Source organism: Battus philenor, unplaced genomic scaffold, assembly GCF_028537555.1.
Source record: "Battus philenor isolate CCGP_79_NKW_IND1 unplaced genomic scaffold, ilBatPhil1.0.hap1 SCAF_9, whole genome shotgun sequence".
Classification (NCBI taxonomy): Eukaryota; Metazoa; Arthropoda; class Insecta; order Lepidoptera; family Papilionidae; genus Battus; species Battus philenor.
In genome coordinates, this window is record NW_027181759.1 from 3,893,413 (window position 1) to 3,917,567 (window position 24,155).

Here is a 24,155-nt window from a genome sequence, read left to right on the forward strand (position 1 = left end):
ATTATATAGAAATAATTATAATTATTGTACGTATCTATCGGACAGTACACGTGTAATCAGATTTGCTATATTAATATCTTCAGTCAGAACAGTATTAGCCTGACGCATTAGTTTCTACAGAATGATTTGTAATGGGTTTAAAAGATTTACAGCTTTTTACTGAAAAATAAACTACACCTTCACTTTTTAAACTTTTTACACCTGTAATAAATCTAACAATATATATTAGTACGTGTATTAAATTATATCTTATATATGTATATATATTATTAGTGTTCAATTTATTCAAAACAGTGCGTCTATACGACATATTTAAAATGGATATGGGAATTTGATTTTCCATTTTAAGCAGCAATATTTATAAAAACAAAACATAGGATGTTTTTGAAAATTAATTGTGCAACATTATCTCTATCAGCCTTATCACCCGATTTTGGCTTTAAGTTGGTTTAATTAATGCTATTATTTTCTTTCATTGATACGAGTAACAGTGTAACGAGATAAGGAACATGAAGGTGAGTGTTGAACAGTGAGCAATAATATAATGTTTTGGTTTAGTGCAATATGAAATTTGTTAATTATGAAAAGTAGCCATTTTTAACACGTTTATGTTAAGAAGTAACGAGTTATTGTTAAGTCAGTTATTAATTTGTCGTAACTCGACTTCTGTTCTGTTTTATATTTTGGCCCATATTTTTAACAAATTTTTACCGCAGGTTTGGTTAGGAGGTCAAAACTCGAGTAAAAATGCATTGTGAAAAAAAAACCCATGAAGTAAGCGGAGAAGAGAGTAGGTCCATGATAATGCCTCGGGGAACACAAAGCATATTGATGGTACGCACTGAGCGAAGACTCAATCTGTCTATCTACAACTCCGAGGTATTTAGTTCGGTTAGGACCCAAGAAGGATATAGTTAGAAATAATAATTAATATCTAAGGTCGCCGCCATTTATGTCGATGGGGTGTATGTTGTATTTATATTGCAGTTGTATCAAATTCAGGATAAGGTGACATTGCAACATAAAATCTTAGTGCATTTACAATGTGTGCAGGTATAAATAATGAGATATGTATGAATTTGAACTGAAGTAGACGTGTCCGGGCGTGGCCCATACAATGGTAGTTTCACCATCGCAAGTGCAACCTTCTATTGTGACCCCGATACAGTATCAACTGGACGTGTGTATATCGGCTAAAATATATATTTTTAAATTCTTATCTATCAGTGTGACACTAAGTGAAATCTAGATTAATTACGAAAGCCATTAATTATTGCGGACAATTTATACGTACAGGAAATATCATGCGCTATGCAAAAAAAATTATACTGATCTTATTGAAAACCACTAATTAATCGTTTTTATAATTATGTTATGATTTCAAGTCTTTTTACTTGGGAAACTAAAGAAAATATAAATTACATGAATTAAAAATATTTAATAAATACATTTTTCACAAATTACGAACTCACGTAAATAAAGGTGACGATATATGTATGTACGCACCTGTTTCGAAAGGTATCTATCTTAATTATTTTTTTTTCTTCTGGTATAATTAATGATTATAGCACGCAGACCAGATGCTCGCTAGGGCCCAAAGTTTCTGGAGTAGACACCAAGAACTGGCAAGCGCAGCGTATGACATCATGTATGAATCTTTGGACGAAGTGCATATCAAAAAATGTGCCCAGCTATAGCCAATGGCTGAAGTGGTGATGATAATAACATCGCGGTTTAAGTATAATTTTTTAAGTTATGGATATCGTAAGTATTTTGCAGCAGCATTGTCCTGAACAATAACACGGTGTAATCCTTTATAAACAGTTTTATTTTTTAACTATTAGTTTAAATTTACTTGACTTCTTTTCACCCGATAGACGTTGTCTGCAAGGATAAGGCTTCCCCTAAGTTCGCCTCGATGAGCGATCCTGCGCTACCCGCATCCAGCGATTTCCTGCTACCTTGACGAAGTCGTCGATCCTCCTAAAGCCTACTCACGCGGAATCTACCAGCTCCTGAACACCACTTGTGAACCTTGGTTTCAACCGACACCTATAACAGAAATACACAGTGGAGATATTTAGCTCAACGATAACCTACAATCTTTAAAATACACGTGCTACATAAAACTAATGTGTTAAAAAATGAGTCATTAAAGACGATCAAATGCTTTACTTTTAACCATTAATTATCTTTATAATATGGATTGTTTAAAACTAACCGGACAAGGTAAGCTATGCGGTTGAATTTCTAAGAAATATTTGCATGCGTGTATTAAAATACATACGTTATTGTCTATCTCGTTCAGTATAATTTAATGCCATTACATTTGTAGTGTATTCATTTATTATAATACATAGTTGCGTTAATTTAATTCTTACCTTGAGGTTTTTCATTTTTCTTATTTGTTTATTCTCTACTTTAGAAGGTATTGTTTATTTAGTTATTTGATCTGTTCAGACCGGCAGGCGGGTGAAGCTCCACGTGGACTTTTCATGTCATCGAGTTACTAAAAAATATTTATTTAAAAAAAAAACTATTAATTTTGTTTCTACCTGCATATAACAATCATCAGTATACTTATAACTATATATACTTATAACCAGGGCAGGCACTGCCGGGTACAGGCCGTCCTAGTTTTCCAGTAAGACCCGAAAGAAGGAGCACCCTTCATCTCCATCAAGCACCCTCCTATGAACTTAACAAGATCATCTATCCAGCTTTTGTATGATCGTCTTACGCTGCGCTTGCTGGCCCGTAGTATCCACTCCAGAATCTCAAGGCCGCAGTGGCCGTCTGTTCTGCTAGCGATATACCGAGAGATAGCAAGGTCCAACTCGCGCTCTCCACGGACGACACCGCACTCTACACCACCAGTGGAGCACGTGCATTAATTTCTCGTCATCTTCTAGCCGCGGCCACCCGCCTAGGCAAGTGGTTTAGGAAATGGAGAATAGACGTTAACCCTGACAAAAGCCAGGCGATTATATTCTCTCGTCGACTCTCGACCCCCCCCCCCCCCCTCCCAGACATGCAAGCGCAAGCGCCTCGTCGACCGGGGCAACCTCTTCCTTGGAAGGATTCGGACAAATGCCTCGGGGCCACCTTTGACTCCAAACTAACACTTAAACAACATATCCGCCAAGTTGGGAATAAAGCCTCCCACATCCTCAGTAGGATTTACCCAATCATTTGCTCTTCAAGCAAATTGTCCCTTAGGCACAAGCTGCACTTGTACAAGGCTTGCGTAAGACCTGTTTTCTCTAACGTGAGCGTTGTATTCGCACACGCCGCATCCACCAACATCAACGATATACAGACGCTCCAAATCCGCTTCACCCGGATAGCAACGGGGGCGGATTGGTTCCAGCGCAACGTAGAACTCCATAGCGACCTCAAACTCCTCACGGTCCAAGAGTTCTCACTGGCTTGCTCAAAAACTTATTTTGAGTAGGTCTCCGCACATCCCAACACTCTAATAGCTAGCGCCTCATGCAACTCCCCTCGCACCTCAGTAAAGACCAAGAGACGTCCTAAAGACGTTCTCCTCACGCCCATCAGAGGGTCCCCACAGAACACTCGCCACACCGCACCCCCTGCAGACACTCACAACACTGCGAGCGCAAACCACTCAGCATCATCAGCAACAACTGCACCTGCAACAGTTTACACAGGTCGTCGCGTTCTACATAACAATACAAAACATCACCCACCACTCCACAACACCCGTTATTAGTGAGCCCTGGTTGGATCCGGATCCCTCTTCGAGTCGCCTGTGGTCCACGCTGCCGTCCCAACCCGCAAGCACACTTCAGCAGCACACCCCGTCAAAGCTCTACCGCGAAGAGCCTCAGCAACGTGCGAGCGTCCCCGTGCAAAAGGTCAAAAAAAATCTAGTTTACAGACCCTTCCGCTCTGTAAACTCAGTACCGACGAAGCTGTAAAAGCCTTAGGGCTAACAGCACTAACATCATCAGAAACAAAAAAGCTGTACTGCTCTAGGGGCTTCTCCATTGCCACTTCAAATTGCCAACCCAATGGGCTTTTAATTCGATTTATTTATTTATTGTAATATGGATTTGGCACACTTAATAAAATTTAAATTATGTCTTTGTACAACAAATGTAAAATTGAAATAGCTATTGCGATTGTAATAGAAATGAAGTTGTTATTAAATTAAATGAGTTTTTTGACGATCTTTACGTAATCCCAAAAATCTGAATTAGAGCGACTTTCAAATATTTGTATCAAAGGTCGATCAAGGTCAGGCGAGAAAAAGAATAACACTAGATCAGTGTAATCGATTAGTCATATAAACAAACGAAGGCTTGATATGTCGCCCACGCACTCCACTAATGGCTCCGGGTAACAATGGACAGTCGAGATTTGGTAATCACTAAGTTAATGTTACAGATATATTATAGTGTCGGAATTCTTGGACAAGACTACCTTGATATTGTGGCGAATTAGGTGATATTTATATTCCACATCCGGAAACAAGAATTCACGAAAAAAAAAACGGAATGTAAAGTAATAACGATAGACGCCACGAGCATAGCTGTTAAGTGTACACTGCTAGCGCCATCTACATTTTCACAATGACAATTTGTGCTATTTTTTTGCAAGATTTTTCTATATCGGAGATAGTTATTTAAATCTAATAATTAAAATCCGTTAAGCCTACTCACTGTCTTTTTAATTTGACAAACCGCTCGGCTATATCGGTTACTTTCTCCGTATACGGAACTCCTCATTCCCCATTCGATCTCGTAGAGAAATCCCTAGCATAGCCCTCTGTATGGTACCTCAAGCGACTGTAATCCAATGGGAGCCGAAGTGAGAATCCACGTTTCTGACCTAAAAGTCATCATTGGTAACACATATTGGTTGGAGATCGTCTTTAGGCGTTGATGGATATTGAGTGGGAGGATGCTTCGTAGTTATCTGAACCTTGCTCAGCCGAGTTGGATCTGATGATTGATCTATTGCTCGATGTTAGACCTTAGCTTGACTGTTTGCTCCCAGGTATGAGTCAACAACTTTAAGAATTGTGTCTGCAACTGATATTGGAGTGGGCTCGAAATAGGCATCTGTCATAGTTTTTATTCGTTCATGTTCATTTGAATGCTTGCCTGTTATGAAAGCTCGATTAAGTTCTTCAGGCATCGTGCTGAGTTTCTCTATGGATGTTCCCATGGATTTGGTAGGTACAATGTTTTCCTAATAATTCATAATACTAATGTATGCAATAAAATGGCAAACACAAATTTAATGCTGATAATGTAACCGTATATAAACACAGTGCTCGTTTCTATACATTATTTTTAAAAAGACAGACATATTCAAATTTCTTATATTTATGAGATACAGATTAAAAATGCTATTCTATTTTTCTTTAAAGACAATTAATATATACAGATAAAGAAGATGATAGAAGGAACAGGTGTAACGGTAATCTTTAGCAGCACTATAATCCACAGCTGGATACAGGTGTCGACAGGGTGGAAGGGCGAGCATCAAGCGTCTTCCGGCGACATTGTCAAGGTCATCTGTCGACCTCGTGGGAGGACGTCCTAATGCTGAAAAAGAAAAAATGAAAAAAGAATCGTTATTAATTTCAGTTTAAAAATAGAAACGTTTTATTTGTGTTCATTTAATAAATCCTTCCTATATTTATTTCTGAATTATATATATTATATTACGGATAGAAATTATATTCATGGTAAGCTTAAATTATCAATGATATGAATAGTGAATTTTCTGTGTTTTATAATTCAACTGCTAGTATATAGTTTCAGAAACAAAATATGTACAAAAAAAGTGATAACAGCCACAAATGACGGAATTTGATGTTGTAGAATTTGCATTTTCATCGATCGACATTATTTTGGTAGTAATTTATTTGCGACGGATAATAAAACTGCCAAGGCTCTACCACCTATTTCATATACATTTAAACCTATTAAAACTAACCTAACTCGATAGTGTTAACGACTGTTTCACAACGTGTTGCTCCATATAAATCAATATCACAGGTAAATTATTATAAATACAATTTATGACGACATTTTTAGATGCGTTTAGCGTTAATTAAAAAACATAACGCAGTTTTCAATTATTAATATAGAACGTTTTTGAAATATTTTTATAACATCTCACACGAACGTTCTCTAGCCTTTTCCTCGCTTTAAGATGTATTGAAATTTAACTTTTAATAATAATTTTAATGATATCGAATAATGATTATATTTCATATAATTTATATATTTTAACTTAATTGATTATTCCTGTTCGTAGAGTTGGCAAAGGTAATGGAGAGTTAGTAAAAATCGCCCAGATGGACCAAAACACAAACAGGTGGCACAGAAATTGGAACAAAATTACCGATATCGGCCACAGAGTGATGACTCAAATGAGTACACAGCTACATAAGAGACAACATGAAAGTTGGTAATAAATGGACTCGTCTTGCCCAAAATAGAAAACTGGAAAGAAATGAAGGAGGTCTACTTTCAATTTATACGCTAAGAATATTATAATAGAAAAAAACTAATCATTATTAACTTCGGTTCGAATACATAAAAGGTTTTTTTGTCTTCAATAAATAAATCCTTCTCTCATCTCAGTGTGCGTTTTGAACTTTGTCATGTTCAGGATATAGAAAGGAATTTTACGTCTGTAATTTTTCTTTATTTAATTCTTAAGTATTACTATAAGTTTTACTTAGATATATTGTTATAAAATATATAGACTATAAATATATATATATATATAGACCTAGTTCTACAAATAATGTGTGTTACTAGTGATGACTGATGGCGCATAAACGTGGTAGTCGCTTATAAGCCATTGAGAGCGCTCGAGATGTCTCTATGAGATTGAACAAGGAGTCAGAAGATTCGTAGACGAACTAAAAACAAAATAACTCAGCAGATTGGGAATTTGAAGTGACATAGGGCAGGCTACAGAGCGTGCAGAGCCGACTTAAGGTTTTGGAGTTGAGGAGTGTGGCACGGCAAGCGTAGCGTATGATGTCCATGTGTAAGGCGGATAGCCGACCTTCCTACAGGTTTTATTGAAAATCTATGGAGGAGGTCTGGCTCCAGTCGTGGAGGCGTTACGGCTATAATGTGAATGACGATTTATTTATTTTAATCTTACTGAGACAATTTTATATACATACAAAAGTAATTAAACTTTGCAATTTAGCAAAAAAAAAAAAAAATAGATAAATTTAATTAAAAAATTCAAGAATTTAAATTAAACGATAAACAAAATGTTAACGTATTCCATTAATTTAATAAACATGATGTGTTATGTTGTGACAGAAACGTAGATAAAATCCGAACTGGTCATAAAAGCGGGCAACACCGCCCCAAGCGTTGCAAAAGGTTTTAACATTGTATGTGTAACTTGCATTTGTAATATGTGACTTAAACTATTATGCTATCCGTAGAATGCTCTCTGTACTGTATTATTACATACAGGTGATTTAAAATAGGTATAAAAGCTACTAAGCGTTGAATGTATAGCTCACTTACTGTTAATTAATGTATGGTACGCTCTACCCAAAAATCAGAGGTTTTAGATATTATAAATAACGTAATTGTAATTTAGTAATAAAAACGGTTTCAAAATTAGGATTACTACATACTTTTCTCTGCCAGAAGTCATTGGCCTGTTGCAACCTATCAAAAAATTCAATTAATTTTACATATTTCATACTGTACGAGTTAATTGCAAATAAATGTAAAAACTTAAAAGGAGCAAACGATTATGCATAAATATGTAAAAAATAATGGAATTTGTAAGAATTTGATGAATTCGTGACTGAACTGACTATTTATAATTAAGATATTATAATTAGCTGATAATGAAAACTTAATTAAAGTTTTAATTATTTTTTTACGTTTCGTTTAAATAAATTTGCACGTTAAAAAAGTTTTCTAAAATACAAATGCTGTATTAGTAGGATATTTTTATTTCCTAACCAATTTTGAATTAATCCTCTCAATGAAAGATATCGCTGTTATACCTGTTGCTCTTACCACCACCTCATACAACTACACTACTAGGCTTATCTCGAACAGTGTCAAATGAGATGTAATATAATCAAGTTAACCATCTAAATAACTTACTAAGTTATAACTGTGCAGAAAATCCCAGTGGTATAAGTAGATAAGGTATTTTTACTCACAGGACTACTTTTCTTACGGGGCTTACTATTATCTCTATTTTTTTGGGAGCCACGCGTGTGACAACTACTACGTTACTGCGGATATTAAAAGTAACTTCACATTTTTTTATATTTTATAGATCCTTACTGTCGATTCAGACAACAGACGTCCACTGCAAGCTTCCCCCAAAAGATAGCTATGGCGGGATATACCATAATAGTTAGGCAGGTGAGATAATGATCGCAGTATAGTATTTTGGTAAGCAAAGGAGGCTGTTGCCCATTTTCTGGAAATTTGTTTGTGAGCTGTGGAAATCCTATATAATTATTGCAAAAAGTGTAAATTGCATAAGATTGTATCTGAGAAATCGAACCATAGACCTACGGTCGCAAGTCTCAGTTCTCTACTTTTCCACATCTATTATATATAGTTAACATGCTTATTTTTAAATAGGTTTAACATTTACTCTCATCTTAATTTGATCTAAATAAATCTAACATTTCACCTTTATACTTAACTATACCTTGCAATTCCTTGACTCAAATCATGAAAAAAATTTGAGATTGTCAAATGAACTTCTACTAATTTGTTCTTCTTACAAATCGGACGTCGTTCATTCTTATTTTCTCGTCCAAACCGTTCTACTTTGGAATAAACTCTCTCTAGGAAGTCAACAAATCTTGATTTTCAAAAAGAAGGATGGAGATTTATTGGCGAAAGATTTGATGTAATTTTCTTCACTCTACTTGTACTTGTATATCATATGGTACATATACATGGGTATGGGTAGTTTATGTATATATTAGCTTTAAATTATTGCCCATATGTTTTTAAAAATGAATTGTGAAGCAACAGTTAGAATTTCAATTTCTTTAAAAACATCTCTTAGGGAATCTTTAGCTTTTATGTTATAAATGGTGTAGCATATACTATGTATCTATATTACATAGTATGTTATGTGTTCTGTATTATTTTTATATAAGGACAATTACAACATTCATACAACCAATCTAGTTTGTCTGGTAGAAAAGACTGGTTTCTATAAGGAATAAAATCCGATATTACACAGTGTAAAAAATGTACATAAAACTAATCAAAAACTTCGTATTCTTAAAGCAATATAATATACTCCAATATTATAGTTATAATTTAAGGCAGACTAATTATTCCTATATCACTAAACATACAATTACTACGCAGATAATAACAGCTCAGTACTTACGATATGACTTCAATAATAACCGAGCAGAAAATATAAAGCGGTGTTGGTTAGGTTTAATGCCTTTCGTTACGGTACGAAGGCTCCACGGGCTGATGTGTCACTCATTAAGTTGGAACGCCTCGGTCCCCAAAAGGTAAAGCGGTGGTGACCTACTTTGATCTTTTTACTGCGCTGTACGATAACGTGGTAACTGACATATGAACACTTTTATTTTAAATTATTATTGGAGATTTTTTAAAATAAGTTACGGTTTAAGAATCTTTTATTTTTAATTGTAAGGAGAATAATTGAAAATAGTATAAGTAACTACACCAATACCTCACTTTGCATCGTGGTTACGTTACAAAAAAACACGACGCAAATTGAAACGCCGCAAAGTGAATTAAGATTTTCTATAGCAAACCATGTAAAGATGGAAGATAGGTTCCGGGGTCACGAAGATACTACTTTTTAAAAAGAAAATAAATATAATAAGTAAACATTTAAAAAATAAAACTTTAATATTTTACTTTACTTAATTTTTATAATTAATCTTCTGAAGACTGTGAATCATAGCAACGTCGAAGCCTCTTAAACGTTGTTCTGCCATTCTAGTCTTCTGTAATGTGTTGATCATCGTAAAATTGTTGTTTTGATCACCTCCTTTATTTCGCCATTCCACCTTCTGGCGGGTGTACTGCGGCCTGCCATACGATCCACGTGAGTGAAGCATTCAAGTTTTCTGATCTTGTTTTACTGCTAATATCGTATCAATTATTAAACTACAAAATTTTTAACATCTTTCTTCAGCACCACATTTCACCGATATTTGTTTTACGCAAATGAGAAGCCTTTCATTACGAAAAATAAATTAATTTAACACATTTTTTTTTCATTACTTCAGTCGTAAGACATCGACTACCTGCCTCTGATTTCCAATGGGATCGATTGCAAACGGCCTATATCCAGCGTCTTCCGACGACCTGAACAAGGTACTTTATCCGGCGTGATCTTCTCTCCAGATCTTAAGGTCACAGTGGCCATCTGTTCTGGCTGTTATGTGGCCCACCAATCCGCTGGGCTATGTATTTATGATTTGATGTCATAGATAAAACCAAAGCATATCCTTCTCTATGATTGAGTAACTATGAGCGTGCCCATGACGCTCATGGTGACCACGTTTCTGTGCCATAACTCATCAATGGGGTAAATGACGGACAATGTTTACCTCTGTAAGGAAACTTGAGTAATTGTTAATTAATAATATTCTTTATTCTTATAAACCGGTGTAATAATTTGTGACTTCCTAGTTTCTGAACTAGTTTTCACTATATTGTAGAAGTAAATGTGTTCCCAATTTAAATTTAAAACAAGGTTTACAATATAAAAAATAATACATAAAAATCTTTATATAAATTAAGGATATTAAAAAGAATTCGTAAAATAAACAGGAAAAGGCAGTAGCCAATAATAAGAAAATAAAAAAGTAAAATAAAACATAGCTCGCTCGCTTTTAATGATTGTGCTGTTAGTCTATGTTTGCATGTATGTGTGTGCGTGTGTATAAATATTTGTTTGCAATAATTGCACGTAACAACAACGACAATAAATTTGTCATTTACAATATAGAACATGACAAATTTTAAATTCTCAATCAAATGTCATATCCATTGACATTGACAGATACCCTGTTATGAATTAAAGTTATGCGTGATGTGAGTAGCATTTTGTTGTAATGCGTGTAATACGGTCGGCTATTTGGCCTCTTTGTCACAGCTTTAGATATTAAGATACGACCGTAGATAAATATTCAAAGACAATAGAACTGGGCGGGTCTAAGTTAAGTCATTCATAAATATGCACGTCACTGTATGGTAATAATGTGTTAGTTCATTTGCTTCTATTAAACGGTAATGTGTCAATAATCTTTTAATTTTTGTTATGCAATATATTCCTTTTTAAAATTTTTGTTTTGAATATTTAAGGAGGAATTTCATAGCAGACAATGCAGAAATCTTTACTAAAGACATATCACAGAGTAGCTTCAATAGAAAATAAAAGATGAACACACACGCGCGCACGCACTAGTGTGATAAAAAAACAACACTACAGTGTTTCATTATTTTATTATTTAAATCTTACACTATAATAAGTAATTTGTATAAAAGTTATATTAACTTGCATTGTATATTAGTAAAAATAAATTAAATTAGTTAAAAATTTTCTTTCTCTTTTCATCTTGTAAATACTGAAAAAATCACTTGTTCACTTCTTTATTCAACCACTTCGTAGTAGATCGTGGCGATTACATCGGAGCCTTCTAACTGCACTGTCTGAAATAGAGAAAGAGAAAGATAGACTTTTGTTACACTGGAACGGAGAGAGATAGTTTAAATGTTTATTTTACTCAAGTTATACATACAGGTTTCTGGATTAATAGAATAGATATTGATCACTAGTACAAGTTATAAGAATGTTATCAGAAGAACCCACTTTGATGAAATTTGAATCCAATTGACCTCCCCTTTTTAGAACCGATCAAATCAAAACATTGGGCTCCGATCGAATCAATCAATCGGATCTGAGAAGAGTCAACATAATCAGTCGCTTTTTTATGATCACTTATATATATTCTTTACCTATATATTAGAGAAATCTCTGTTATAAATAAAAAATTCTATACACTGTAATATGATTTTTTTAGCTTAGTCGTTAGTTGTTACAGCTCGTAAAGGCCCACTGGAGGATATACCGTAATCGCCGCTCATGGCAGGCGGGGTGGCGATCGCAGTTTTTATGGTATGCAGAGGATGCTGCTGCCCATCCTCTGAAAAAATTGTAAGTGAACAGTGGCAATCCTATATAATTACTGTGCAAAGTGCGGAATATATAAGATTGTATCTCAGTAATCGAACCTGTGACCTAGGATCGCGAGCCTCAGTCCTCCACCGTTGGGCTACCACAGTTCAAATTGATAATATTATGCATGATAAATAATGCATGATAATTCAGAGGCACATTGGGGTCTGCGTTACGCAAGACGTACATCCGCAAGGTGGACAGATTATATTGTTAAGGTAGTCGGACGACGCTGTGGTAGTCCTGTTGGTAATCTTTGGCCGATTTATCTATCTATTTTATTTAACTGTGGACTTTCTTCGGCTGGAGTCTAAAAACAAATAAATTCGTACGTGAAAAAACTAGTTTCTCTAATAATTCTATTTTGAATTATGCTGCTCTTATTTAATGTCGGTAAAGCAGTGACTGTTTAACCTTGACACTTCATAGATGGCGCTGTTAATAATGGTGTTAAGATGACGTCCATTGCGGGCGCAGGTCGGTAAAGCAGTTGGTATTTGAGATGTTAAAGTGATAAATCAAAATATTGCAGAATGAATTTTTAAAAGGAATGTACATTTTAGATTATAACTTTAAATGTCTTTCCTTTGTTTTCAGAACAACGCATTATTGTTTCTTTTGAACCATATAAAGACATATCAAGAGAAATTATCTTATGTATATTCTTTATTTTATTTATTGTTGAGGTTTCTACACTTAACTTCAACTAAAGACCTAAATTTGACCAGAAATCGTTAGTGCGTTTGTAAGTCCAATTTAATATAATTGTAAAGTCATAATTATTGTATGTATTTCATACGCTAAATAAATTAAAATTAATTGATTGTTGCAAGAACGTTGATATCTATACGATGTTTCAGCTTGGAAATAAACAAGGACGAGTGCCGGCCATTTATGGCTTACATCAATGACGAATGTAGTCCGCAATAAATACTTGAACTATAACATTTGCGCTTGTTTTATTTATAGCGAAAACGCCTTTGAATTATGTAAATGTTTATAACAATGTTGACGGCTCGGGTGAACAATAGGATGTTTTTATTATTCTTGTAAGATCAAGAAAATATTAAACGACAACCCCAAAAAATAAACACACTCAACAAAGTTACTTTTTATGAAATATTAATTCTTTATTTTTTCTTCCAAATCAATTTAATGTCCTTTTAGGTAATTCCCTATATAAATGTATTTAACATTGTGTAGTAGTAAATGTCAGATCGTTTTGTCCAAAAAATAGAACACAGATAAAAATAATCAATGATAATAAAATATCTTATACTCATTGTTTATTTTGTTTCTTTTGCAATATCGTTATTTGTTATATATTAAACCATATTTTTCTTAATAATTCTTCTTCTTTTTAGCTGATAGATGCCCTACAAAAGATAGGCTTCCACCGCAGAACGCCACGATGAATTTTCTTGCGCTGACCGCATGCAGCGATTTCACGCGATTTTAATAACGTCCATCTACCACGCCGTGTTTACCGACTCTTGTTCGCGACTCGAGAACCTTTCAGTATCAAAGTTTAAACGTTGTACGTTAAGGGATTGTATTGCAGCCAATGGAGACCACTTCAAATAAGTTTTGTCGACGAAGGGGAGAGAGAATGCTTCCTCAGCTACTGCACGAAGGTGGTAATAAATGCAATAAGTAAAAATAAAACGAACACTAAAATATAGAAATAAAAGGAATAATACGTGTTGTTAATATTTGAACAATAAATAATGTTGCAAAATAAAATAGTAAGGAAACCTAGAATGTAGTGGTTGAGGATGAATGTATGGCTAATGGAATGAAAGAGAAAGACTGGGAAAATTGTAGAATGAAAGAAACAGTATGACAGATAAGATGATATATGAAAGAGAAGAATGATAATAATAAAAAAAAATATGTTTAAATTACTAGCATTAAAAAGTCTCTGTCCTACACGAGATAGGGGAACGAGAGGTCCCCAACAGCGGGGACCATAAAAAAATAAATAAATAAATAAGTTTTGTCTATTTTTAATGGTTTTATACTAATGTATTAAACTGACACACTGTAACTAAATGCATACAATAAAAAATGATGTTTTTTATAACATCCCTGTATCTTGTAGAAATATAACTAATCACCTTGTAGATAAAACTGTAGATGCCGAAAAGGCATATTCGGCGCTTAACCGCAAATAAACATAATTAATAATGTTTTAAAAGTCAACAGAACAAGCGTTAAAGGGCTTGTATTTTATAAAAAACGATAAACCGGATGTAATGGGTAGTCATTATACGGATAGGATTGTAATAAAAAAAATAAATAGCTTAATACAAAAGCTTCAAGATCAGGAAGCTCTGACATTTTAAACAAGGCTGAAGGCATAACAAAATATTTGTAGCAAGGTTTCTCTTTCAAACTGAACGGGGTACATTGAATGTTGGATAAGGTGCCCATAAACTAATGTTAAAAGTGGATAAGTCTTTTAATTATATTCCTTTTTTATTTAATCTGTATAATAAACTGTAGTAAATATTTTAGGTTAAAATTTATTTCCAAATTAAAATGTCTATAAATTATTATTAATTTATGCTCGAAAAAAAATCGACATTTTTTACAGTTTTTCATATCAATTACTAATTAAAAGGTAATTTGCTACAATCATCATTTCAGTCGAAGGACATCTACTGCTGAACTAAGGCTTTCCCCTAAAGAATTCTAATAAGGCCGGTTGCATCCAGCGCTTTCTAACGACTTTAACAAGGTCATCTGTCCTCATCATGTCCTCTTATAACTCCTTCGCTGCGTTTGTCGGTTCTTTGTTTCCGCTATTGAACCTTAAAGTTTCAGCAGCCTTCTGCTCTGCGTGCTTTATGGCCTCACTACAGCCTCTTCTCCTTGCCCATCCGCTGAACTATGTTGGTTACTTTCGTTTCTTTACTGATTTTCTCATTCCTGATTTAATCTCGAAAAGTAATCCCGAGCATAACCTCCATGGTCCATTACGCGACTGTAAGTTCGCCGATGACGCGAAAAGTGAGAGACCACGTTTCTGTACCATCAATATTAACAAAAAAAATATTGTGTATATTTGTCGATTAATTATCCCTTGTTTATTCATAAGTCATGGAGCGCCTAGTTATTTTTTTATTTTTTATTGTATGCAATATGGTTACTGCCGTCAATTTGTCGGTGGCGTGCATGGCTTGATATTGCAGTTTCTTTATAATTTATTTAAGTGGATTATGTAAGCCGTAAAGTTGCACCGTTGTGCAAAGCTCTGACACGTATGTGATCGTAAAAATCGAATGCAGTTGCATATTAAGACAGCTCTTGTTGCATTTAAAAAGGTTCAGTTAAAAAAAGTTCCATTGGTTCAAGGACACTGCGAAGTAAACATGTTACATACGTTATGAACAAAGATTGATGGAGTGAGGAGAAAGATTTATTTTATCGTCAATTTAAACTAAGTACCTGTTAATCATTTTAAGTATGATAAAGAAGTAAATATTACTTCTTTATTAATTTATATGCTCCATATACTTGTTACATATTTTAACGTATTTAAAGTAATTTAGTTAAATATCAGTAAATACTTATAAATATTTCTTGTATTTATTATCATCATCATTTATTCTTATGTCTACAAGATGAAGCAGAGGGCGTCCACAGTACGACGCCATCCCGACCGGTTTTGAGCTTTGCGCTTTACTTCGCTCCACGTCATTCCAATTGCCTTCACTTCTGCAGTGATCGTCCGTCGCCAGGTTTGCTTTGGGCGGCCACGTCTTTTTTTTTCTGAGGATTCCATTCTAGGACTTTTCTCGGTATGTGATCACGATCCCTTCGGAGCGTGTGGCCTATCCAGTTCCACTTGCGGCGTTTTGATCTGCTGGTCGATCGGCATCTCTCAGCAGCGTTTCCAGAGATCTTCGTTGGAGATTTTCTCAGGCCAGTATATACCGAGAATACGTCGAAGACAGTTGTTAACGAAGACTTGGAGGCGATGCCTGATATCCTTGGTAACCTTCCACGTCTCGCATTCATATAGCAACACGGTTTTTATTTTTATTATTATTAGTCAGCTTCCGTGATTGCCATACAGAACGGAGTCGTGCGAAGGCTGCCTTTCCTTTGGAGATTCTCGAAGTGGTGTCCTCTTCGGTCCCTCCTGATTCCGATACTACGCTACTGAGGTAAGAGAATGTGTGGACTCTCTCCTATCACTCCTGTGGCTCAATAGGCATAGGTCATCGGCATAGTCCAAATCTTCCAAGACATTGGACAGTCCCCACTCTTTGCCACAGCGCTTGCCGTTGTTGGTGGTGTTCATGATGCCATCCAGAACGATAAGGGAAAGAAGAAGTGACAGGAGGCACCTCTATCACACACCTGCCTGGGCCCTTATACCTTCCGAGACTAGGCCGTCATGAGTCACTCTATAAGAATATTTCCCGTAGATGGCGTTGATTATGTTGGTGATTTTTTCGGGTACACCAATTTCACGCAGACGGTTCCAGATACAACCCCATCTGAGCGTGTCGAAGGCATTTTCAAAGTCCACAAAGGTCAAATACATTTCCCTTTGCCATTCTGATGCCCGTTCGAGGATTATGCGTAAGATCTGGTCCGTTTGCGAAGAAGAGGCTCTACAGCCCTCGTATTTATTGTACTCTAAAGAATTTCTTAAAATGTATGTTCCATGTTCTTCTTTTTCAATACAATACTTACTGTTGAAATAACTTCTAGCGATAAGACCGCCCCTTGCATTGTTCTTCTTTTATGCCATATAGAGATAAAGAGTATTATAGTGTTACCGAAACCGCTGTGCCTTGCCTTAGGAAAGCGCGGCGAGGTGGGGACTGAGGATAAAAGATCATTAACGCCGCCACGAGCGTTACGGTGGCCGGAACGAATGGCGATTACCCCCCAATGTCTCGCCAGGCGCATAGCTAAGGCAGGAAAAAGTTTCGGTAGTACTAGTTCTCAACACTTCAATCCCTCGTAGATCTTTAAATCATGAATCCTTGTACATAGAGCATCAGGCATTAAGGCATCTTCGAATCGGTATGATAAGCGCGAGACAGATAGAAAAAGTGAGGTGGAGAACGTCTTCACGCTGTCCTAAGGGACGGTACAGCGGTTTCAGTATCATTGTAAGCAGTGTTATTTTTTTTACAAATTTCACTATCAATCGAACTGAGGACAGTTTGTACTCGTGTGATTCTTATACAGCATAAAACTAAGCTCCATATAAATAATCCTATCGATTAAAATAATCTATGTAATATTATTAAACATTGTCAGTTTTACACTAGTCAGTATAACTTGCTAATATTATTATCAATAGCTCATAAATCATTTCGACGAGTTGGGAATTATATGTATACATGTATAAACATATATTTAAAACAATTTTCATTAATAAATTCATAAATTAAATTAAATTCATGTTTATATTAACTTTATTGTAAGAGGTAGCCACAGGAAGGGAACAAGGGAACCAACATCGTATATTTCTTGTATGAATTATTTTAAATAAATAAATGACTTTGCTATATTATTTTAAACTTTTAATAAAATTAAAAATGATCTGATATCTGTTAATTACAATAAAATGTTAATTAGAATAAGTATTTATAGAATGTTTTTATTGGGCTAACATTATTATAAAAGCAGTTTCAATTATATTATACTGGATATATTACCAAGTGTCGATATTTTAGGAGTTTCTACCAACGTATTAAGAAGAAATGGAATTAGACGATCAAAAGAGGAATGAATAGATCACATTAAGATGGAAGGAGGAAGAGTATAAAAGTAAGAGAATTTCAAACTAAGAATAGGGAAAGTACGAGAGACCGCAAGCAGCACGGCCATTAAAAAAAATGAAATATGAAGTCTGTGGTATGCGCAATGTTTTAAAGCTAAACAAATGTGGGACCTTATTGTTTAAGGTACAGATAATGGTCTCGTTAGTGACATGAAGTCACCCCTGTACCCGCATTAGATTGTCAGTACGACTTATTCATGTGTCTGATTTATTCATTAGAGCCATTGTATGTGAGGACACAAGCTGTAGTTTGTCGTCTCACTTACACAGGCAGAGATTGTCCGTCTCTCATCAGCATTATCATTACTGCTACTATAGATGTCCAATGATATACATAGACATAGATGTCATCTGAAGGTTTCCAAAATGACCGGTTGAAAGCAGCTTTCGTTCACCGTTTTTCGTCAACTTTAACAAAGCCGTCTGTCCACTTTACGGGTGGACATCATACACTACACTCGTCGGATCGTGGTCGCTCCAGAACGTTAAGGCCATCTGTTTCCGTCATATCTGTTCGTCTTAGCCGCCCATTCGCATCTTGTAATTTAATTCACATAAAAGAGATTTTAAAAACCGAACATCTCTGGTAATTAAACACAGTTTTGAATATTGACTTTCTTTTAGAAAAATGGTGGGGGAGGAGATATAGTTTTTCCTATTTGATACCATGATCTGTCCAATGAACGTATCAAATACGATAATGGTTTCTGTAAAGGTGTGGAAATGAAATTAAAAAAAAAATGCTTACCATTTTCGTTTCCTTCTCAGTGAACTCTCTCGTGAAGTACGCTGTCTTTCCGTCCGGCATCTTAATTGTTTGTTTCATTACGCTATCGTTTACCAGTTGATAGATGACTTTTATCTAGAAATTGATATACATTTGATTCACTTTTGATTGATCTTCTTTGATTTGAAATTTGCTGAAACAGGTTGATTTGTATAACTTTGTAATCAGAGCTCTGTAATCAGATTATGCTCCGGAATAATAAATATGACCACCTATATAATAGTCTAGTAGTTACAAAAAATAAGGAACGTTCTCAGTGACCTACAGCAGGTGTTGGTTTTAGCGATCAATAGATGAAAAACGAAATAAATTTGGAAAAAAAAACAAATGATTATATTCACTATCAACCATCATCATTTTAGTCGTCGGGTGTTCTCTGCAGGACATAAGCGCCTTCCATAGATTTCCTATAGGACCAGTAGGTAGTGGCCCGCATGAAAGAAATAGACGATCTTGTCAAGACTTTGTGGATGGACGTCCTTCTCTACACTTACTGGTCTGCTGTCACTACTTCAGAATCTTAAGGTCCCACCGACCATCTGATCTCTGCGCTATGTAGCCTGCCCACTACCACTCAATATGTTGGTCTGCTTGGCTATGTTAGTTACTTTCTTTCGACAATAGTCTATAACTTCGATCATAGTCCTCTTCGTGGCTTATTGAGCGACTGTGACCTTACTGATGAAGTATTGGGTGAGAAACAACGTTTTAGTGTCGTAAAAGAAATGATTTCGTTAATTAAAACCTCTACTTTTTAATCTGAACTCATTTTCGCTAACCAATGATCTATTATGGAAATTCTACTTTCGTAAATAGCGATCCAAGGATTTGGTCCTTTTACTTACAACTTTATAACGAACCGGATAGCCTTGTCAATGACTATGGCCCGTGAAAACATTGAAGTAAAAACAATATGGTAATATATAAAATTTAGCTTCCTCGCTTCTGGATTTTTCGATGCTTTCCCACGGTTTATTTACTTTTAAACAATTAATTATTTAAGATTCGTAAAATACTTTAAATTATGTATTAAATTTAAGTAACCGATACTCATGTTCAGTCAGTCTCCTACAGGAAATTTACCGAGAAGGCTTGTGTCCAGCTGTGGACGTGATACAGCTGAAATGACTTAGTCACAAAAGTTTAGTAGCCTCTGTGTAAAAAACAATCACTATGCTAATTAAACCATCGCCAGAAATATTTATGTGAGAAAGAACATATTACACATATTTATTGGATATGTACTTAAGCAATAGATTTTTTTTTATTATAAGTGAAATAATTCTAAAGACAGCAATCATTCCTTAAATCCACATGCGGTATAAGTTAACATTTTATAACGTAAAGATAGTACCAACAAAGATTATTTTAGAACTAGAAATACATTCGGTTCAGTCGTCAAATAAACTATTGCATGAAGTAAAAAAGGGTAATTTATAAAATTTCGTCCGTGGACTTTTATGAATCCCGTTTAAATATAAAATTAATATCTTAATTAGTTCCATGATGACTCATCTACAAAGATGACGGCAGTCAAAATGACGCATTACTATGAAATCAGCTATCGTGTACTTGAGGGTACATAGAAAACATTTGTTTATATATGTATATGTTTTACATACATACATATATTTGTGTATATATATATGTATATATATATATTGTATAAGCTGGATAATTGTATTCGTTTTAAATAATCTATTTAGGTTTAAGATAAACAATATCAGAGCAAAACACGAACTTAAAAAAGAAAAAGAGGCGAAATTCTCGAGATCTACTTTATTCACTGTATGAATGATATGAAAAGGTAGACAAAAAAGTGGAAATGTTGTTGAAAATTCAACAAATTAAGACCGTGACAAAAATAGTATAAATTCATTAATCAAAACTTTATACATCTTTATTCAATTAGGCATTTACTTACGCTTTTAAATCGTCGATTATTTTAACATTATAAGAAGTACGCTACAACCGGCTTGGTACCCTCATCTATTTAGAAGAGCCGGTTAGAAACTAAACAGTTGCTACCTTAAATTAAATTTAAGAATTTTAATGTGTACATTATAATATCATTAATGTAAATGCTGTAAATGTAAATCCCAAACATTTCAATTATATTAAAAACTCTTGAATATTACAATATGATTTATTTAACAAAATAGTTTTAAATTTAGATTTAAAACTAAGAAGAGGTAGATTTTGTGATATCTTTTGAAACTTGATTATATATGCGTGACACACACCCATAAAGTAATTGTTAACTTTTTGGAGACGAAATTTAGGCGTTACGAGTTTATTTTTATTTCTTGTATTTATCATACCAATCATTATTTTAAATAATGGCGCGTACATAATATAATATGTTATGTAAACCGTTAAAATGCCAATCACTTTTAAAAACGTCTCTAAGGGAATTTCTAGCTTTTAAGTTATAAACACCCTTCTATTTTTAAAAAATAAATATAGAATTAATAATGGCAGCACTGCCCTATAATAAAGTACAGTAAAACAGAAGGCTATGATTACGAATTACCCGATCACGTCATTCTGATACTGATATAATTTATATAAGATACAATTATTTAATTATCAATAATATTTACAACCTATGTATAGAGAATCGAAATAATTGACCAGGCCCGAACAACCCCGAGAATATAAATTGAATAAGAGACGAAATCAAATATAAAAAGAACTTTCCACGTATAAACAAAATTCAAAAGAAATAAAACACCTTGTTTTTCTGATAATCGTAAGAAAACCAGTTTGTGGGAATTTTATTAGATATACAAACAAGTGTAACATGTACTAAATATTTCTATAATAAAAAAAAAACAAAAGAAGTCGAAACACGCTGTATGCGTCGGGGTAGCCAGCAGTGGATGTCGATTGTAATGGTGATGATAAAATATTAACGGATAGCTTCGCGTTACGCGTTTGACTTTTTAGGTAGAAATAATTGCTAGTATTCTCTCGCTAAGACAATGATATTGGTCTTTTTAGGTAGAAACAAATGCCGATCCAGTGTTAACTTCTTTGAACGATACTGGTCTTAACATCTGTCTCTTTAATATATGATCACTTTCTATTTATTTTACGATATATTTATATATATTTTACGATTTTTATAATCACTTTCCTATTTTTTTAGCTGTTATGGTAAACTTGCAATACATTGTATAGTAGGTATAGTATTTTTAATACATTTTTCTGGTTTTTTTATATAATTGTCAAAAATCTGTGAATATTTTTATGTCACTATCGTTAATTAATCTGAATAAATATGTTTAATTTTATTATATTTTAACGAAGCACAGAAAACATCACATATTTTTTTTCTTATTATAATTTTCTGTATTAGCTGTTTCCAACACAGCTAATTCAAATACAGCTACAAATTTCGTTGGCAGAAAAGTAGTAGCTATTTATCTATCACCTTCATTGAAAGATGAAGATGAATCATCTGTTATTGTTTGATATTCAGTGGCCTTAAATTAATAAAGACAAAGGTAATATATTCTTCCTAAACAAAGGATCTATCTGCTCTCCTGCACCTTAACTTTTTTTTAAATATTCTTGTTAAAAATCTTTACCTATTCATTTTGTTCTGGGATATAATAATATTGTTAAAACACTTATTGTGACATTTGCAGGCTTATATATTTTTTTTTATTAAACTTAAAGTTGTAGCTTCATTACATGAGATCATTATAGTCATTTGTAAAACACGGCCTAAAATTAAGTTTACGGTATTTTGTAACGTGCCATTAGCTAAGAAGAACTAACAAGAAAATCGGTGGAGTAATTTTTGTGTAATGATTACTTTAACAATGTTTCCTTAAAATTAGAATTATTCATTTCCAAAAATCTTTAACGTGAATCTTTAAAGTGAAGACTCTGTGCTTAATAAATTTCAAAGAGATAGAATCGTATACATTGAACTAGGAATGAGAAATTTTATGGAACTTAATACCGGGACAGCAAGTTTATATTTATTTCTTACATTGCGTTGATGGACTTCACTATTTGTCTTACTTACTTAACTATTTACTTCTTTCTATTTTCTTACTGTTTACTTTATTTACGATTTTTATCAGCATGTATTAGGTTTTCGTAAAGATATTTTGAGTGTAGTGCGAGTATGTGAGTGTATTGAATTTAATTTTTAGTATCACTCATGGTCCCATCATATAGTTGGCTCGAATAGCCCTAATAATGTCGTCGGTCTATCTAGTGGGGACCTACTAACGTCGTCATGAATAATGAACCTTATTCCGATATTACTTAACAAATTTTAAGTCTCTGCAGAGGCTTTTAATTTTGTATTGTGAATTAACTAATGTAAAGACTTAATTAATGTGAGGAGAATAACAAATATTTGTTTAATGTACCGTTTCAATACAACGTCATTGAGATGAATTTTCGAGCGATCGTCAATTTTTTTGTCTGTAGATAAGGTAAAAAAGGCGAATAATTTTAGTTTATTAAACACAATACCTTACTTCCATCTCGCCTTTCAAATTCTTGCTCTTGTCCCAATTTAAATACACATGAGAAATATTTATCATTTGTCTGTAAAATGAAATTGAAAGTCGTTTCATCAAGTCTTCTAAACGAAAGAATTGGTGGACTCTCTTTCAATATTCGTCTCACTTGTTCGTTAGCATCTGCAATCGATTTGAATTAACTATAAAAATATCGATTAAATTACTAAAACGAAATTGCTGAAATACGTTAGCAGATAGATTATGAAAAATATGCATCGATACACGCACATAAACACTGGCACAAAAAACATCACGATTGAGCGTTCCAAAATCAAATTGCGTAAACATTTTTATCGATGAGAGTACCACTCACTTGTAGAATTAAGCAATTCGTCAACATTTTCACTTCGTATTCTTCTAAACCTTTTCCCGGAGTGCCACGACATGTTTTATAAACGAGTTGTTCCAAATTAGAATAAAAAAGTATGTACAAATTGTGCTTGCTATCTACTTGTTACGTTCGCTGAGCCTGATAAGGATGCGAGAAACGCATAGTCATGCTCCGCAAATATTGTGACTTTTTTAATATCACATTTGTGTCTAGCGATGCCGGGCGTGTTGTGATGTGGCCATTTCGCAGTATCATCGGCAAAGTATCTAATTTGATTTTTATTTATGAACTTCACTTAATATTCACTAAGTAAACTTAGGTTTTTAACAATATATTCTAAACCAAAACTTTAAATAATATATATTTGAAAACCAGTCGAAAATATCTTATTGTTAAAAGTATTTAAAACGATCGATTGAAATTAAAATTAATTGTAGGCAAAGA

General features: G+C 34.1%; 1 protein-coding gene across 1 annotated transcript; it reads right to left on the reverse strand.

Annotated features, from left to right (window-relative positions):
- Positions 1-11,561: 11,561 nt before the first annotated feature.
- LOC137932459 (fatty acid-binding protein-like) lies at positions 11,562-23,779 on the reverse strand. The gene is made up of 4 exons (XM_068776079.1): positions 23,694-23,779; positions 23,331-23,500; positions 18,795-18,908; positions 11,562-11,711 (listed from the first exon to the last, which is right to left on the reverse strand). Exons 1-4 carry the CDS (start codon positions 23,764-23,766, stop codon positions 11,652-11,654), a joined length of 417 nt encoding a protein of 138 aa, XP_068632180.1. The 5' UTR covers positions 23,767-23,779; the 3' UTR covers positions 11,562-11,651.
- Between the last annotated feature and the right edge of the window lie 376 nt (positions 23,780-24,155).

What these genes read in the sequence shown, in the direction of transcription:
- LOC137932459 (XM_068776079.1), bottom strand. Translation starts at nt 23,766, where the DNA reads ATGTCGTGGCACTCCGGGAAAAGGTTTAGAAGAATACGAAGTGAAAAT. An exon ending in CGAATTGCTTAATTCTACAA is followed by an intron (nt 23,501 to 23,693) that starts GTGAGTGGTACT and finishes AATCGATTGCAG; the next exon opens with ATGCTAACGAACAAGTGAGA. An exon ending in AAAGGCGAGATGGAAGTAAG is followed by an intron (nt 18,909 to 23,330) that starts GTATTGTGTTTA and finishes ATCAATTTCTAG; the next exon opens with ATAAAAGTCATCTATCAACT.